Source organism: Oncorhynchus clarkii, chromosome 15 (assembly GCF_045791955.1).
Source record: "Oncorhynchus clarkii lewisi isolate Uvic-CL-2024 chromosome 15, UVic_Ocla_1.0, whole genome shotgun sequence".
NCBI classification, from domain to species: domain Eukaryota; kingdom Metazoa; phylum Chordata; class Actinopteri; order Salmoniformes; family Salmonidae; genus Oncorhynchus; species Oncorhynchus clarkii.
The window spans coordinates 25,037,914-25,055,749 of NC_092161.1; the positions used below are offsets into that span (position 1 = coordinate 25,037,914).

A 17,836-nucleotide genomic window follows, 5' to 3' on the forward strand; every position below is an offset into this window, starting at 1 on the left:
TCACTCTTCTGTCTCTCAAGTCACCCCACAAAACCCTTTAGATGGGGGGAGCAGGAGGTGAGGGCTCACACTGTTCCAGAAGACTAAGAAGAGAGTATCTTTAAAATGACGACAGACTGATTGAGAAGAGGGGGAAGAACAAAAAGAGGGGGGACAGGCAGATTCTCATTCCCAGATGCTTTGAATGGAATCACTACTATTTATCTGAGCGACTGCTGGAGCCAGGAAGTTAGTCACATTTAGTAGCTTTTCAGTCATCTCTTTACAGTAGGATTATCATCTACTGACGGGCGCTCAAAGATGTTTCAGAGACGACCAATGACCACTGTTCATTGTTGTTGCTTATCCGCCATGTAACCTTTCCCGGGAGTAAAAGGCAGAGTTTCTGCAAATAGGTAATGTCTCCTATAAAATGCGACCGTAAACATCTCACACACTGCTACATTCACTTTCAACATTGCATGTCATACATCAAAGCTGAGATGGCAAAGGACATCTCCTTTTCCTTCTCTCTCTCTCTCTCTCTCTCTCTCTGTGTCTATTTCTTTCCCTTTCTATTTTCGTGTCTCTTGGTACCATTTTCATTCCCTCTCTCTTCCCTGGTTTATCTGTATGGGCCCAGGGCGAGGCGAATGGAGCTTGTAAATTGGCTGTGGGTTGAAAGCAACGGCATAAAGCAGATGGGTATAAATCAGCTGTTGCAGTGACACCAGCCCAAATGAACAGAGACTCTGCCAGCATCACACGCACGCGCTCACACACACACACACACAGACACACACATAGACACACCTCAGCCTCATGAGCCTGGTCGTGGCAAGACCAAAATGGTGGCTGAACAATTCCTTGTGGGTTGTGGCACCAGGTAATTAGACAAGCTTTAGGTGGTTGGTAGGGAGTCATGGTATGACCGCTGACTTAGTCACTCGCCATGTTGTTCTATAGTCAACTGCTGTAAACGTGGTCAAAGTCAAGTGTTCGTTCTGGCTGGTGGGTAAATGTACCACACAAACATGAGACAAGGTGGGAGGATAGTTTATCCTCATGTCTTTGACAGCAGCACACCTACTCAGCCATGTTCTAGAAAGCTGACACCAGTCCAAAGCAGTTAGTGGAAATTAAGCTCAACAGGACTTTCGGCTCCGCCTGATGGTGTCGTAACCCTAGTTGCTCCAACTCATGTCCCAGGAAACTATGGTGATACATATTGTATTGAATTAAGAAGAATTGAACACGAGAGAGAAGGTTGGTTGACAGTTTGTCATCACGTCTTTGACAGCATACCCACTGTAACGTTGACAACAACTAGTGAAATGTAGAGAAACATCAAACTCCAATGATCTACTGTTTTTCACCAATGTACTCTTACAGGAATGCTAGCTGGCGGTATGAGAGAGTTTAGACAGTTACATTGTCTGTAAAAGGGTTGTGGATCGATAGGGCTGTGTTGCTTGTTGTCGGACGAGGGGTTCCCTAGAGGCCTTGACATCTGCCGCTGAATGTATACTGTACACTAGGGTGGTGTGTGTTTTGAAAGGGTTACTTACTGTAACTTGTGAATCAATCCGAAACTCAGAATACACTTCACACACATCACACCTCATCTTCAGTGAGAGTGTGTGTCTGAGGACACCAGGGTTTTGTCTCAAATGGCACCATATCCCCTATATAGTTTGCTTGTTTTGATCAGGGCCCATAGGGCTCTGGTCAAAGGCAGTACACAATACAGCCAAAGGGTTGTCATTTGGGACACCCTACTGTGTGCTTGGAGTCAGCTAGCTGCCTCACAGGGATGGAATGTTTCAATTCTCTCAATGAAGGTGTGCGAAAGCTTCAATCTGAACAGAAGGTTTCTCTCTCTCTCTCTCTCTCTCTCTCTCTCTCTCTCTCTCTCTGTGTGTGTTATTTTAAATCAAAAGACAGGATTCATTATTATCCTAGTTGTTAGTGAGCTGTGAGTGACATTATAATGACTATTAGATGCATACATCAGCAGACCTATATGCTAAGGCAGACAAATATAATGATGACACAGCTACAATAACAGATGAATCACTATTTTGTACTGGTAGGGGAAAACGACTTTATAGCAGTGTTGTCAGTAATGGCTTTAACTGTATTTAGTTGATAGGCTGAGGCAAAGGCAGAAATATGATGATAATGAGTGTCAAGAAGAGCAAAGCAAGATTCGTATAATTTAGATTGTACTGGCAATTAATGGGGGGATTTTGTCCTAGTAGGGAAACAACTTTACAGCTTTGTTGTCAATAATGGTAACTCAGTGTTCCTTATCCACCAATGGAAGACATGCCTCACAAGTCCTCAACTGGGAGCTTCAGGAAATAGTTCCCGCAAAACACCAGTCTTAACGTCAACAGTGAAGAGGCGACTCCGGGATGCTGACCTTCTAGGAAGAGTTGCAAAGAAAAAGCAATATCGCAGACTGGCCAATAAAAAGAAAAGATTAAGATAGACAAAAGAACACAGACACCAGACAGAGGAACTCTACCTAGAAGGCCAGCATCCCGGAGTCGCCTCTTCACACTTGATGTTGAGACTGGTGTTTTGTAGGTACTATTACTGAAGCTGCCAGTTGAGGACTTGTGAGGCGTCTGTTTCACAAACTAGACACTCTATTGTACTTGTCCTCTTGTTCTGTCCAAAGCACTTACCTCTGACCTCTGTACCCTCTACAGCTGTACCCTGAGTGTGACCCTGGAACAGGCAATCCTATTGGCTCGTAGCCACGGCCTTCCCCCACGATGCATCATGCAGGCTACTGACGTCATGAGGAAACAGGTATGGAGCTAACAAGTATAGTTAAACACGTCCACACTCACTCACTCACTCACTCACTCACTCACCTACTTTTACACCCCAATAACCTGGTTGTTATTGCAAAAAGGAAATGTGTTGTTTTCAGTGAGATACAGGCGCAGCGCCAGCTGGGTTCGCGCCCAGGCTCTGTCGTAACCGGCCGCGACGAAGAAAGTTTAGATGAATACATCACTCCTCACTCCTCTAGTACCCACTCCCCTCATCTCAAACCCCTCTGTTCCCCTTGACATCCCTTTTCCTAATGCTACTTCACAACAGCAGACTAACCTACTACAACAGTTTTGATAAATGAGCGTACACACACGTACAGTCTCTTTCTAGGTTTTTTTTTTATTTAAATTTTACCCCTTTTTCTCCCCAATTTCGTGGTATCCAATTGTTGTAGTAGCTACTATCTTGTCTCATTGCTGCAACTCCCGTACGGGCTCAGGAGAGACGAAGGCTGAATGTCATGCGTCCTCCGATACACAACCCAACCAGCCGTACTGCTTCTTAACACAGCGCGCATCCAACCCGGAAGCCAGCCGCACCAATGTGTCGGAGGCTACAACGTGCACCTGGCAACCTTGGCTAGCGCGCACTGCGCCCGGCCCGCCACAGGAGTCGCTGGTGCGCGATGAGACAAGGAGATGGCCAATTGTGCGTCGCCCCACGGACCTCCCGGTCGCGGCCGGTTACGACAGAGCCTGGGCGCGAACCCAGGGACTCTGATGGCACAGCTGGCGCTGCAGTTGGCGCCCTTAACCACTGCGCCACCCAGGAGGCCTCTTTCTAGGTTTTTTAAACACACCTCAGCCATACGGTGAACCATCCTTTCTTGGAGACTTGCATAAAAGCACAGCCTCTTCTTGTACCATGCAAAGCACTGTAACGGTTGTTTTTATACTGTGTCCCTTCTTTCTCCAGAGAATGACCACTGAAAGCACAGTCTAAGCTTGTAACCTTTCAAACCTAAAGAACGGGCTGCTATTGTTCTCAATGACACACAGGACCTGGCTGTATAAAGGTTAGGTGAATACATGTTCACCACTCCCCTCCTCTCAAACCCCGCTGTTGTTCCCCTTGACATTCTCCAGGCCTTGTTACATAACGCTACTTCACAACAGCAGATAGATGTATTATTCCAACCTTGCTGAGGAATGGATGTGTGTGTGTTTTGAAGAATGGTTTGCTTCCGGCAATGAGAATATGTGGTTAATAATTCAACAGTTTTGATCTCCTCCAAAGGAGACGTCGTAACTCGTGTGGTGGATATTTACATTTTTGGGAGAAAAAGAAGAATACATCTCTTTAGTTCTGCTGTAGTGGCTAGGTCTATGTTCCAAATGGAGCAAGTTTCCCCTGTATAGTGCACTCCTTTTGACCAGGGCCCATAGTGAACCATTCTTTCTTGGAGACTTGCCTAAATAAGGAATAGGGTGCCATTTGGGACATAGACCATCTATTCAGTTGTGCTGTAATTGCTAGGTCTCGTGGCTAGATCCACTAAACTCCTCGTGTATAAAATATATTTTTCAAAAGACACGCTCGGTTGCAAAATATGTGGCCTGAGTCCCAAATGGCACCCAATTCCCTATATTCCCCCTATGGGCCCTGGTCAAAAGTAGTGCACTAAATAGGGAATAGGGTCCCATTTTGGAGTTAATATCCAAAAGATACGCTCATGTAGTCGCTAATTGTATTTGTCTTTGAAGAGTCATCGCCAACTGAGATTATGCCAATAACCAATTTTATTTTAATCGCCAGGCAAAGCTTGTTATGCTATCTCTATTTTATTTCCAAATGGCCTGAATAGTTTAGCATTGGTTACCTTTACAGAAATAATGTTTGTCTGCGTCCCAAATGGCACCCTGTTCCCTATATAGTAGGGCCATAAGGCTCTGGACAAAAGAAGTGCACTGTATAGGGAATAGGGTGCCATTTGGGACTCACCCTCTGTGGTGTTGGTTCCCTTCCTGGACTTATTTAACAAAAGCGAGAGCTCGGTCTCTGTAAACCAGCAAGTTTACCGCTGCATTTGAGCTAGTTTTCATTTTTACCTCTGTAAGGCTATTTCTAAAAGCTTCTCTTCCCTTCTCTCTCCTTTCTCCCCCCTCTATCCATTTCTCTCTATCTGATTATATTGTTGCCAGAATTGACTCCCCTCTGCTTGCCAGCATACAGGATAGGGGTGTGTGTGTGTGTATGTCTGCTCGTGCTCGTGCATGGCTACTTAGTTAAGTCCAACCGTCTACCCGAGGGCTCAGGGAAACGGTGAAACTATTACTATCCCTCCATACTCTCTCGCTTTCCCTCCACACATTCCTTATTTATTTTCCCAGGTAAAGTCGTAGTGTCATTCAGAGGCTGTTCTGTCTTGGCCTGTATCTCCTCACCTCATTAGTAAGACTGTGAGTGGCCAGCCAGCCAGCCAGTCAGCCACAGGGTAATGCATAGATCGCATCCCTAATGGCACCCTATACCCTATGAACTGCACTACTTTGGACCAGGACCCACACACACACACCCACAGGGCTCTGGTCAAAAGTAGTACCCTATATAGGGTATAGGGTGCCATTAGGGACGCAGCCTGATAATGGAAACCTAGGGTAGAGAGAGGCTACTTTGGCTCGTCTTCGGTCTCACAGAGAAGAAGTGGGCAGTTGACCAACAGGAGCACTATACTATTAGCTGTTTGACCTTCAGCTGGAGTAGATGGTTGATACTTATTCAAAAAGACTAGGCGTTCATCCAAAATGACACCCTATTCCCTACATAGTTTACTACTTAGTGCACCTATGAGCCCTATGTGGTCAAAAGTAGTGCACTATGTAGGGAATAGGGTGCCATTTGGGACATATACTTCGAGGGTTTCTATGCACACAGGGATTGAAGTACGTAATGATGTTCATTTGAGTAGGCTGAAGTGTGTTCGAGTGCATCCCAAATGGCACCCTATGGGTCCTGGTCAAAAGTAGTGCACTATAATAAGGAATAGGGGATCATTTGGGACTCTACATGTTTGAATGGATTCTTTACAGAGACACAGTGAAAGAGCCTTTTGTCATTAGTTCTGTTTTGCAAGGTAATGGCACAGTGCTAGGAGACCATATTTCATGCTGTGTATTGTATTTTCAAAATGGAGATTAATGCTGTATGGATATAAGGATTTATCTTGTTAGTTTGTTCTTTACAGTGCATTTTTATTTTGTCAACTTTTAACATTTTAAAACGTTGTTGACTATGTCTCAAGGTCATTCACAGGTCATTAATTAAAGTGGTATTGCATTTCTTCTCATTTAAAACCACAAAATATTCCCGGGACATTTCTAAATGTCTAACTCCATTTATGAATCAAATCAAATTCATTAATAAATATTGTTTTACGTCAGCAGATGTCACAAAGTGCATATACAGTATGACCCCAGACAGTTCAGTCCAAGCTAAGTGAGAAAGATGTTTTGTTTTTTTATTCACCAGACAGGGTCAGCCATAGTAATATAGTAATATGGCGCTCCTGGAGCAAATTAGGATAAAGTGTCTTGCCTGGCTCAGGTATTTGAACCAGTGACCTTTTGGTTACTTACCCAATGCTCTAACAGCTAGGCTACCTGCTGCAGCCAGTTAGCTTTAACCGCTAGGCTACCTGCTGCAGCCAGTTAGCTCTAACTGCTAGGCTACCTGCTGCAGCCAGTTAGCTCTAACTGCTAGGCTACCTGCTGCAGCCAGTTAGCTCTAACTGCTAGGCTACCTGCTGCAGCCAGTTAGCTCTAACCGCTAGGCTACTTGCTGCAGCCAGTTAGCTCTAACTGCTAGGCTACCTGCTGCAGCCAGTTAGCTCTAACCGCTAAGCTACCTGCTGCAGCCAGTTAGCTCTAACCGCTAGGCTACCTGCTGCAGCCAGTTAGCTCTAACCGCTAGGCTACTTGCTGCAGCCAGTTAGTGTAATAGAACAGTCTGCAAAAACAGCCAGTCCTTTTTGCATCCCAAATGGAACCTTATTCCCTACATAGTGCACTACTATTGACCAGAGCTATATGGTCCCTGGTCAAAGCAGTGCACTACATAGGAAATCAGGTGCCATTTGGGACAAAGCCCTGGAGTCCTTGGTTTTCTCCTTTTTAGACCAGACAGATACCACGTCATGAATATGATGAATAAGATGAATATGAATGCTGTATGTCATTCACTAAGATTCCTTCCCAAATGGTACCTTATTCCCTATTTAGTGCACTACTTTTGACTAGAGCTCTGATCAATAGTAGTGCACAATATAGGAAATAGGGTGCCATTTGGGAAACAACCAAAGTCTTCTGTATCATAGAATATGATTCCAACAGAAATCACCCATCATAATGTACCTTGAGTCCCTTGTCAACGCTCAATCTGGAAAGAATTTGAATTGCATATCTGTTTGAAACTTTCCCAGGTTAGGGTAAGGCAAGGTCAGACTGTTTAAGAAGTCTCTTTACTGACTGGCCCATGGGTGTAAATGAGTCTTCAGCTATTAATTTGAATCCTTTCACTATTCATCAAGGGCAATGGGTCATAGCGTTGAAGAGCAGTCTCTCTAAGACAAACCTCTTCTCTGAAGTATGCTTCGGTCTCTCAGATGTGTTTCATTGCCAAATAATGTTTAAGTAACTCTTAAGTAACTGTTTTGAAATCTATTCTCAAGTGTGAAGCTAATGGAGACTCCAGACAGAGGCTAGGGACCACTGGAAAGTATTTCACAAATGAACCCATGCTTACCTAACCAGCCTCTCCAATCTCTCCAATCTCAGTCTCTCATTTGCTCATCCAACCCCTCTTCTCTCCAACTAAACTCTTTCTCTATGTGAATGTGTCCTCAATCAACCTAATAAAGTTGAATAAATACTAAACCCTATAGAGGTTCCAACATCCCACTGGTCACCCAGAGTCCCTGGTCAGGTAACCAGTCTCAACATCATTCTCCCATTGGTTTATTCAACCCGTCTCCAATACAACTCTTCCACAAGTCGTTGCAGTGTGAGATTGTGTCCTCAACCAACTTATCAACTGCTGTGTCCTCTAACACTTAAAGCCGTTGCAGATGGAAGAGTGCCAGTTTCAGTGCTCCGTTCCTGACAGTGGGGAATCTCTACCTGGAGGGTTCAATGTGGATGGATCACTGTGATAGACATCGCTGTAATTACTGATGCTATACACACACACACACACACACACACACACACACACACACACACACACACACACACACACACACAGGAGACTGTCTGACTGAATGACTAAGGTGTACTTACAGACAGGGGTTAGACGGGTTATGGACTCACAGACAGACATGTTAGACATTGGTGATGCTGCTGGAGTAAGAGAGACTGACGTTTCGGTGACATTCTGTGTGTTTGCGCGTGTGTTAGTCTATGCAACTGTGCATGCGATCGCACTCGTGTCTGTGTGCGTGCGTCTGTGTGAACGCAGGTGTTCTGGTGTCTGACAGGGTTTAACTCAAAGAGTGGCTGAGTTGCTTTATTTCCCCCCTGTAGTCTAGTATCTGCAGACTCAGAACAGAACACTACAGTAACAACATTAGTGCTGATCATACACCCCTCCGTGTGCTGATACAACTCTCTCTCTCTCTCGCTCTCTTTCTTTCAATCGCACCTGCTCACCCCCAGCTACCTCATCTAACCCCCATCTATCTCTCTATTTCATCTCCTCACACCCAAGGCTACAAACCGCTGCTCGTTGGTTTTAACAATAAAGAAGTGTTTTAATTGACTTCCGCTGTCCTCCAGGTTCGCTGAATTTCCTTTGTATCTCCACCCACCAGGTGCACTTTCTTTTCCCATCCCCTCACTCATCTTTCTCTCAACCCAGTCTGTGATCCTATCTCTCTCTCCTCCATCCTTCCATCTCCCTTTCCATCACTCTGCTCCCTCTACCTCCCCCTCCCCTCCTATAGATCTGAATGGACAGTACACAGCGGTATCTCGCACAGTGTCGGACCGAGCTATACTGTATGACACCCCCTTAACCACCCAGCTTATTTATAGATGCTGTTAATGTAGAGGAAATGTCCAGGATTTACACCCAGGTGGCCTGCACGGTGACTAGTCACCCCAGGCCCTGATAGATAGATACAGTATATAGATAAAGGCCCATCTCTGCGTTTCACATGGCACCCTATTCCCTATGTAGTGTGCTATGGGCCTTGGTCAACAGTACTGCGCTATATATGGAATAGGGCGCCATTTGGAATGTAGACTATTTCTGACCTCTCTTGCTTTCTCTCTCTGGAGGAAAACTGCACATTAAACAACCAGCGGCAGCCGTGATTAAATCTGATTGATTCTCATCTCTGAGTCATGCCCGCATCCCTCGTCCCTCAGGCATTGGAGACATGTCGTCTTTGTCCTAAATGGCACTCTATTCCCCAACGTCTCTGGTCAAAGGTAGTGCACTATGTAGGGAATAGGGCGCCATTTGGGAGGCAGATATAAATGATGTGGCCTAGCCCCTCGGGCTCGTCTGGATGTACAAACAAGTCGATCCAACAAGGCCATGAGGGTCTAAAATACAGAATGGGGATGTTGGATCTCTTTTATCATAACTTTTAGCTGTTCTCCTGGGTCGGATGAGAGATGTGCGTTTCCACACCTGGTGCCCCAAGGCTGTCACTAAAGTTAAGTTGGAATTCAATGATTTGCTCAATTTCGACTCTCTACCCTTCTCCCGACATGTGCGTTCAAATAACCCCCTCATGGATTTAAAAGGAATTGACAGGTGTGAGAACTAAATAAGGAGGGCATATCCTGCAAATCCTGCATATCCTGCAGCCATGCTTCCACCAATCCAATGCTGTTAAATGCATTCGGAATTCAGAACGCAGCAATTGGTTTCTGCATTGATTTGAATTATGTTCCGAGTGTCTTTATGCATTGTGGATCAAGGTCTTGTGGAGCAGAATGGTTCAGTGATGCTGAAAAAAGTGTGATCTGAGAAAACAGCAGGAGATCATATAATATTTATAACAGGATATCATTTCTTTACTGGTCATCTCTGCTTTGAGGCCTGCTTGGTACAGAAACTCAGCAACAAAAGAAATGTCCCTTTTTCAGGACCCTGTCTTTCAAAGATCATTTGTAAAAATCCAAATAATTTCACAGATCTTAATTGTAAAGGGTTTTAACACTGTTTTCCATGCTTGTTCAATGAACCATAAACAATTAATGAACATGCACCTGTTGAACGGCTGTTAAGACACTAACAGCTTACAGACGGTTGGCAATTAAGGTCACAGTTATGGAACTTAGGACACTGAAGAGGCCTTTCTAATGACTCTGAAAAACACCAAAGAAAGATTTCCAGGGTCCCTGCTCATCTGCATGAACGTGCCTTAGGCATGCTGCAAGGAGGCATAAGGACTGCAGATGTGGCCAGGGCAATAAATTGCAATGTCTGTACTGTGAGACGCCTAAGACAGCACTACAGGGAGACAGGACAGACAGCTGATCGTCCTCGCAGTGGCAGACCACGTGTAACAACACCTGCACAGAATTGGTACATCTGAACATCACCTGCATGACAGGTACAGGATGGCAACAACAACTGCCAGAGTTAAACCAGGAACGCACAATCCTTCCATCAGTGCTCAGACTGTCCGCAATAGGCTGAGAGAGGCTGGACTGAGGGCTTGTAGACCTGTTGTAGGCAGGTCCTCACCAGACATCACCGGCAACAGCTTCGCCTATGGGCACAAACCCACAGTTGCTGGACCAGACAGGATTGGCAAAAAGTGCTCTTCTCTCAGGAGTCGTGGTTTTGTCTCATCAGGGGTGATGGTGATATCTATGTCTACCTAATGGCTTGCTGGAATTGATGATTCTGTTATGTCTTTCAGGGTGCGAGAGTTCAGAATTCAGCCAAGAACCTGGGAGTGAGAGACCGCACTCCATCCTCTGTACCTAGGTAAGCTGAAACCCCCCTACCCTATCCACACCTACACAACACCATAGAGTAGTAATCTGCACCAAGGTAAGCTTATACACCTCATCCACATGCTACTAGACACAACACCACAGAATAGCTTGATGATACAGTGCCTTCAGGAAGTGTTCATACCCCTTGACTTATTCCGCATTTTGTTGTTACAGCCTGAATTCAAAATTCTCTGTCTTCTTGGTAAGCAACTCAAGTGTAGATTTGGCCTTGTGTTTTAGGTTGTTGTCCTGCTGAAAGGTGAATTCATCTCCCAGTGTTGGGAGGAAACCAGGTTTTCCTCTTGGATTTTGCCTGTGCTTAGCTCTATTCTGTTTTTTTTTGTCCTGAAAAACTCACCAATCCTTAACAATTACAAGCATACCCATAACATGATGCAGCCACCACTATGCTTGAAAATATGGAGAGTGGTACTCGGTAATGTGTTGTATTGGATTTGCCCCAAACATAACACTTTGTATTCAGGACATTTTTTGCAGTATTACTTGAGTGCCTTGTAAACAAGATGCGTGTTTTGGACTAGTTTTAGTATGTACAGGCTTCCTTCTTTTCCCTCTGTCAATTAGGTTAGTATTGTGGAGTAACTACAATGTTGTTGATCCATCCTCAGTTTTCTCCTATCACAACCATTAAACTCTGGAACTGTTTGAACGTCACCATTGGCCTCATGGTGAAATCCCTGAGTGGTTTCCTTCCTCTCAGGCAATTGAGTTAGGAAGGACGCCTGTATCTTTGTAGTGACTGGGCGTATTAACTGTAATTAATAACTTCACCATGCTCAAAAGGATTATTATTATTTTTGTATATTTTTTTACTCATCTACCAATAGGTGCCCTTCTTTGCGAAGCATTGGAAAACCTCCCTGGTCTTTGTGTTTGAATCTGTGTTTGAAATTCACTGCTCGCCTGAGGGACCTTACAGATAATTGAATGTGTGAGGTACAGAGATGAGGTAGTCATTCAAAAATCATGTTAAACATTATTACTGCACACAGAGCGAGTCCATGCAACATATTATGTGACTTGTTAAGCACATTTTTACAATTGATTTAGGCTTGCCATAACAAAGGGGTTTAATACTTATTGACTCAACACATTTCAGCTTTTCATTTCTAATTCATTTATTAAAACATCTTTAAAAATAATTCCACTTTGTGTGTAGGCCGGTGACCCCCCCAAAAAATCAACATTTAATCAATTTTAAACTCCGGGTGTAACAAAACAAAATGTGGAAAAAGTCAAGGGTGTGAATAATGTGTGAGTACTGTGCTACTGTATAGTGCTACCGTTCAAGTGCTAGAATGCTTTTATGCATATTTGTGTGTTGATACAGTGGGGCAAAAAAAGTATTTAGTCAGCCACCAATTGTGCAAGTTCTCCCACTTAAAAAGATGAGAGAGGCCTGTAATTTTCATCATAGGTACACGTCAACTATGACAGACAAAATGAGAAAAAAAATCCAGAAAACCACATTCTAGGATTTTTAATTTATTTATTTGCAAATTATGGTGGAAAATAAGTATTTGGTCACCTACAAACAAGCAAGATTTCTGGCTCTCACAGACCTGTAACTTCTTCTTTAAGAGGCTCCTCTGTCCTCCACTTGTTACCTGTATTAATGGTACCTGTTTGAACGTGTTATCAGTATAACAGACACCTGTCCACAACCTCAAACAGTCACACTCCAAACTCCACTATGGCCAAGACCAAAGAGCTGTCAAAGGACACAAGAAACAAAATTGTAGACCTGCACCAGGCTGGGAAGACTGAATCTGCAATAGGTAAGCAGCTTGGTTTGAAGAAATCAACTGTGGGAGCAATTATTAGGAAATGGAAGACATACAAGACCACTGATAATCTCCCTCGATCTGGGGCTCCACGCAAGATCTCACCCCGTGGGGTCAAAATGACCACAAGAACGGTGAGCAAAAATCCCAGAACCACACGGGGGGACCTAGTGAATGACCTGCAGAGAGCTGGGACCAAAGTAACAAAGCCTACCATCAGTAGCACACTACGCCGACAGGGACTCAAATCCTGCAGTGTCAGACGTGTCCCCCTGCTTAAGCCAGTACATGTCCAGGAAGTTTGAAGTTGAAGTTTGCTAGAGAGCATTTGGATGATCCAGAAGAAGATTGGGAGAATGTCATATGGTCAGATGAAACCAAAATATAACTTTTTGGTAAAAACTCAACTCGTCGTGTTTGGAGGACAAAGAATGCTGAGTTGCATCCAAAGAACACCATACCTACTGTGAAGCATGAGGGTGGAAACATCATGCTTTGGGGCTGTTTTTCTGCAAAGGGACCAGGACGACTGAACCGTGTAAAGGAAAGAATGAATGGGGCCATGTATCGTGAGATTTTGAGTGAAAACCTCCTTCCATCAGCAAGGGCATTGAAGATGAAACGTGGCTGGGTCTTTCAGCATGACAATGATCCCAAACACACCACCCGGGCAACGAAGGAGTGGCTTCGTAAGAAGCATTTCAAGGTCCTGGAGTGGCCTAGCCAGTCTCCAGATCTCAACCCCATAGAAAATCTTTGGAGGGAGTTGAAAGTCCATGTTGCCCAGCAACAGCCCCAAAACATCACTGCTCTAGAGGAGATCTGCATCAAAGAATGGGCCAAAATACCAGCAACAGTGTGTGAAAACCTTGTGAAGACTTACAGAAAACGTTTGACCTCTGTCATTGCCAACAAAGGGTATATAACAAAGTATTGAGATAAACTTTTGTTATTGACCAAATACTTATTTTCCACCATAATTTGTAAATGAATTCATTAAAAATCCTACAATGTGATTTTCTGGATTTTGTTTCTCCAATTTTGTCTTTCATAGTTGAAGTGTACCTATGATGAAAATTACAGGCCTCTCTCATCTTTTTAAGTGGGAGAACTTGCACAATTGGTGGCTGACTAAATACTTTTTTGCCCCACTGTATGTGTATGCGTTGTATTGTTTCTATGAGAACAGAAAACGGCAGCCTCTCCCACCCAGCCCCCCTGCAGAGTCGATGATAGATAAGAATAGGGGATAGGGGCTGTCACAGCCAATTGGCTTTGACATATCCTTTTGTGACATGCAGCCCTTTTGAACCTTTTAGTGGGATTGACAAATGCAATTAAGTGGGGCTGTGATTAGTGTTGAGCTGTGCTGGCCGCGGGGGAAATTTCTGCGCTCTCACTGGGTTTGTCATAATAGGTGCGGCGTTAGTGACTGCTCCTTAGACGCTCTGAGGGTGCTTGCCAAACAACACCCTATTCCCTACATACACATAGGGCTCTGGTCAAAAGTAGTTCACTAAAAAGGGAATAGGGCGCCATTTGGGACGCAGGCCGTGCGACTTTGAGACAGGTCTGTGAGAGGGTTGATTACTGATGGAGAATTGCGGTGAGGCTAGGGCAGCTTGTTGTGTTGTCTTAGCATTCTACGCTTTGAGAACTTACAGTAGGAAACAGGACATTTGTGTTAATGTGCATTTTGAAGGCAGGCACTCGCATTGCCTCATGGCTGAATGGGTGCAGAACTAAGAACGCTGTGTGTGTGGGTTTGGGGGGTGGGGGCGGGTGTGTGTGTATGTGCGTGCGTGCGTCTGTCTATGCCGTGCTATGTGTACACCTTAATCTCTAACTGTAGCAAACAGTGAGCCCCTTTCCTAATTGTATGTACGTGTGTTTTCCCCACCAGACTGTATAAGCTGTGCCAGCCTCCACCCCCAGAGGGTGATTCCTAATTCCCTAGTTCCTGTATGGAGCTGTCCAGTCCAGCGAAGCTCTGCTCACCCTTCTTCCTGATCCATTCCTTAGAAGACTTCTCTCTTTCTACCACTGAAGAATCAACCTAGGGATGTGTCCCAAATGGCACCCTATTCTCTATTTAGTGCACCACTTTGGACCAGGACCCAAAATGCTCACACTCGTGAGTTCAGTGGGTTCCAATAGGGCTCTGGTCCAAAGTAGTGCACTATATAGGGTATAGGGTGCCATATGGGACATAGACCTGGAAACAGAACATTTTCTCTCATCGACAGCCAGCTTGCCTTTTCAAAATGCCCACACTCAGTCACTCAACAGTGGGCTCAGTGGGTTCACAATTTGTAAATAGTGAATTTTTAATACTCTATTTCTCTCTCCGCTATTGTGCTGTACTTTATAGCTGATTTTAAAATGGATTTATATATTTGTCTTGCATCCAGCTACATTGCATCTCATTTAACATTAATAGTGTTTTATAATGGAACAACAACAGAGCCTGAGATTGGTGCCTTGAGGCTGACGTCCAACCAGCCAACTGAAATGGAATGCAGCCTATCCATCGATGTTCTTTCTTTCTGCAAATAACTATCATGGAATGAAAATGAGCTGTTTTGTTATCACAAAGTTCAGGAAATGACCATTCCATGACCTGACTGATGTTGTTTGATATTTGTTTGGATATGGTGTGAAAATGGAATGAGATTATATGAGTTGTGGGGCAATATTGCTGTGCCCCATTTGCACAGTAATTTATTTTCCTTTCTCTCCAACTTGCTCATTCCAGATAATGCATTCATGGCTATGTTGATAACCATGCAAATGTTGTTGTAACATTGATCATAGCGATACTGTAAAATGACGTGTAGATATGCAGGTATGACACCTTGAACACTACCATGTAGCCATGTAGACACTCTAGTTTCATACCTTCTCTAGAGTCCCAGGCCGCATTCCAATCTAAATCAGCACCTTTGCCTCCTCCCTTCGCTTGGAGTGAGCCCTCCAGTGACGTGTCTATGACGTTTCCCCGAGGGAGTGAAGTGGAGGAGGGAAGGGATCACAAGTGAAGTGGATTGAGACGCACCTAAAGATTAGTAAGGGACCACTGAAAGGTGCAGTGTAGCTTGTGTGTTTTCCATTCTGCAGTCTCTGTGCCTTAATGATGGTATATTACAGATATGAACATGATCATCTGTACACACATGAAGTAACCCCCTGATATGAAGAGGTTCCTACATGAACCATCAGTATTAAAACAGCACTCCAAGCTTATGTAAGTAGAGCTATGAAATATATATAAATATACTTAAATATTGTATATTGCCAGTACTCAGGAGCTAAGTATTATTCTGTATTTAGGTATTACTTACAGTATCATTGCTATATTGGTAGCAACATTATAGAGTTGGTTAATTACTGGACTATACAAACATGGAATATCAAACTGCATAGATGAGCTTGGATACACTCCAAATGGCGCTCTATTCCCTATTTAGAGACCTATGGAGCCTGGTCTAAAGTCGTGCACTGTATAGGAAATAGGGTGCCATTTGGGACTCGGCCTTCTGTTTGACAGCTGTCCCCATATATCTCTCAATGTCTTACTGTAAACACATAGTGTTTGAAATAAGTACCTTTTCTAATATTGCATAATGAAGGTGCCTGTTTGCCATCTAGCAGCTTATAATGTGTTGAAGAGAAAACACATTAAAAGAAAGAGAAATGTAAAGTTGTAAAATGTAAAAAAAAAAAAGAAGATAAACACCAATAGCCATGTTTGTTTGTTTGACTGAAAATTACTGTAATTTATTTTCATATTATGAGACTGACCCTCCATAGTTGCCATATACACAATGTACTTTCTCTCGTTTGAAACCAATTTTCTCTGTATTACTTTTAAATATACAATGCTATGCTGTAGTCCATTAATTTCAATTAAACCAATTTAAAGGAGACATCCGGAAGGATTGTATTTTACACTTTGTTTCTACTTGCAGATTGCTGTGAAAATCTAATCAAATTTGACATGTCACGTACACAGTTTACAGCGTGTATGAACGGTGGCGTGAAACGCGTGCTAGGCTAGCTCCCTCAACGTTGCGGTATAATAGTCAATAATAAAAAAATTAAAAAAGTCTAATCGAACATAAGTAATTAGACGAAGATAGGATGCAGCCTACATTATAAGATCGTCTTAAGACTCGTAAAGAGGGTATTGCAATACGGCACTGTCTTAACTGTTCTGTCTTTGCAGGTGGTTCGCTTAGCAAGTGCTCTCTCTAGATCCCTGTCTGTCTACCCTTCTGGAAAAAACCACATGCTGTTTTTGGAGCACTTCACATGTGATGATATTTCACATGACGTTTCACGTGGATTTTCACAACCTTTCACAGGTGATGCCCTACAAACAAAAAGGTGGCGTTGTGATACGCACAGTGCTTTTAACTTACACATTTAACAACACTTTGACCTACATGACTACATTGTGTATGTTTATTTATACATGAATTATTATTCAACATGTCCTTATCTAAGATTTGAACTCACAACCTCTTGATTCACGGCATTCCGATCTTTCTGCTACGCCACCAGTAGTTGATTTCACCTGTATTCCTACACTTTGGACTTCAAAGTACATTTCAGCTTTATTCAAATGTATACACATTTAAGGAAAACTATTTATATTTCTGATAGTTTATGATAGTTATACAGTACATTACTACAGTAATAGGATACTTACCGTAATAGTGTTTTGCTAGATATTTACTTTCAATCTCAATGCATTTGGGTACTTTTTTGATGCGTCCTGCAATTACATTTAAACCTATAGGATACTTTAGATGCGGTTATGGCACAAACTGTTTTTTTAAATCACGGTCATTTTATGGTAAGTTACCGGCTACTGAGTTGCGGTGAGAACATATGTTAATGTCTTTCTACAGCTGCACTGTATTTTCTCAGTAAATACACAACAACTATATTCAGGAAGTACACATCAATTCTAATTCAATTATTTAAATAGCGGAAAGTTAAGAATTATAATTTGGTTTACTTTTTGATTTGACTGGAACTTAAATGGAATTGACCTCAGCATTGGTTGGCACACATGGGACGCTACCACACCCGGGAGTTGAACTACCTCTTAGATGACAGCAACCTGAATTTCCTGCTTCGCCACCAGGTCTGTGGCCATGACAGAGATCGGCCACAGATTTATTGGCAAGAATACATTCCTGTACTTTACTAATCAAATCAATAATTGTGTGACTATCTGACAAC

At 43.4% G+C, this 17,836-nt stretch overlaps 1 protein-coding gene across 2 annotated transcripts in view; it reads left to right on the plus strand.

Moving 5' to 3' along the window:
* LOC139367099 (phosphatidylinositol-3,4,5-trisphosphate-dependent Rac exchange factor 2) overlaps positions 1–16,512 on the plus strand; it is a 203,630-nt gene extending 187,118 nt beyond the window's left edge. For both annotated transcript variants that reach the window (XM_071105143.1, XM_071105142.1), the window contains exons 39-41: positions 2,697–2,799; positions 10,703–10,770; positions 14,490–16,512. In XM_071105143.1, coding sequence (XP_070961244.1) covers positions 2,697–2,799; positions 10,703–10,770; positions 14,490–14,535 — 217 coding nt within the window. In that variant the 3' untranslated portion in view covers positions 14,536–16,512. The remainder of the gene's footprint in view (positions 1–2,696; positions 2,800–10,702; positions 10,771–14,489) is intronic.
* The last annotated feature ends 1,324 nt before the right edge of the window (positions 16,513–17,836 follow it).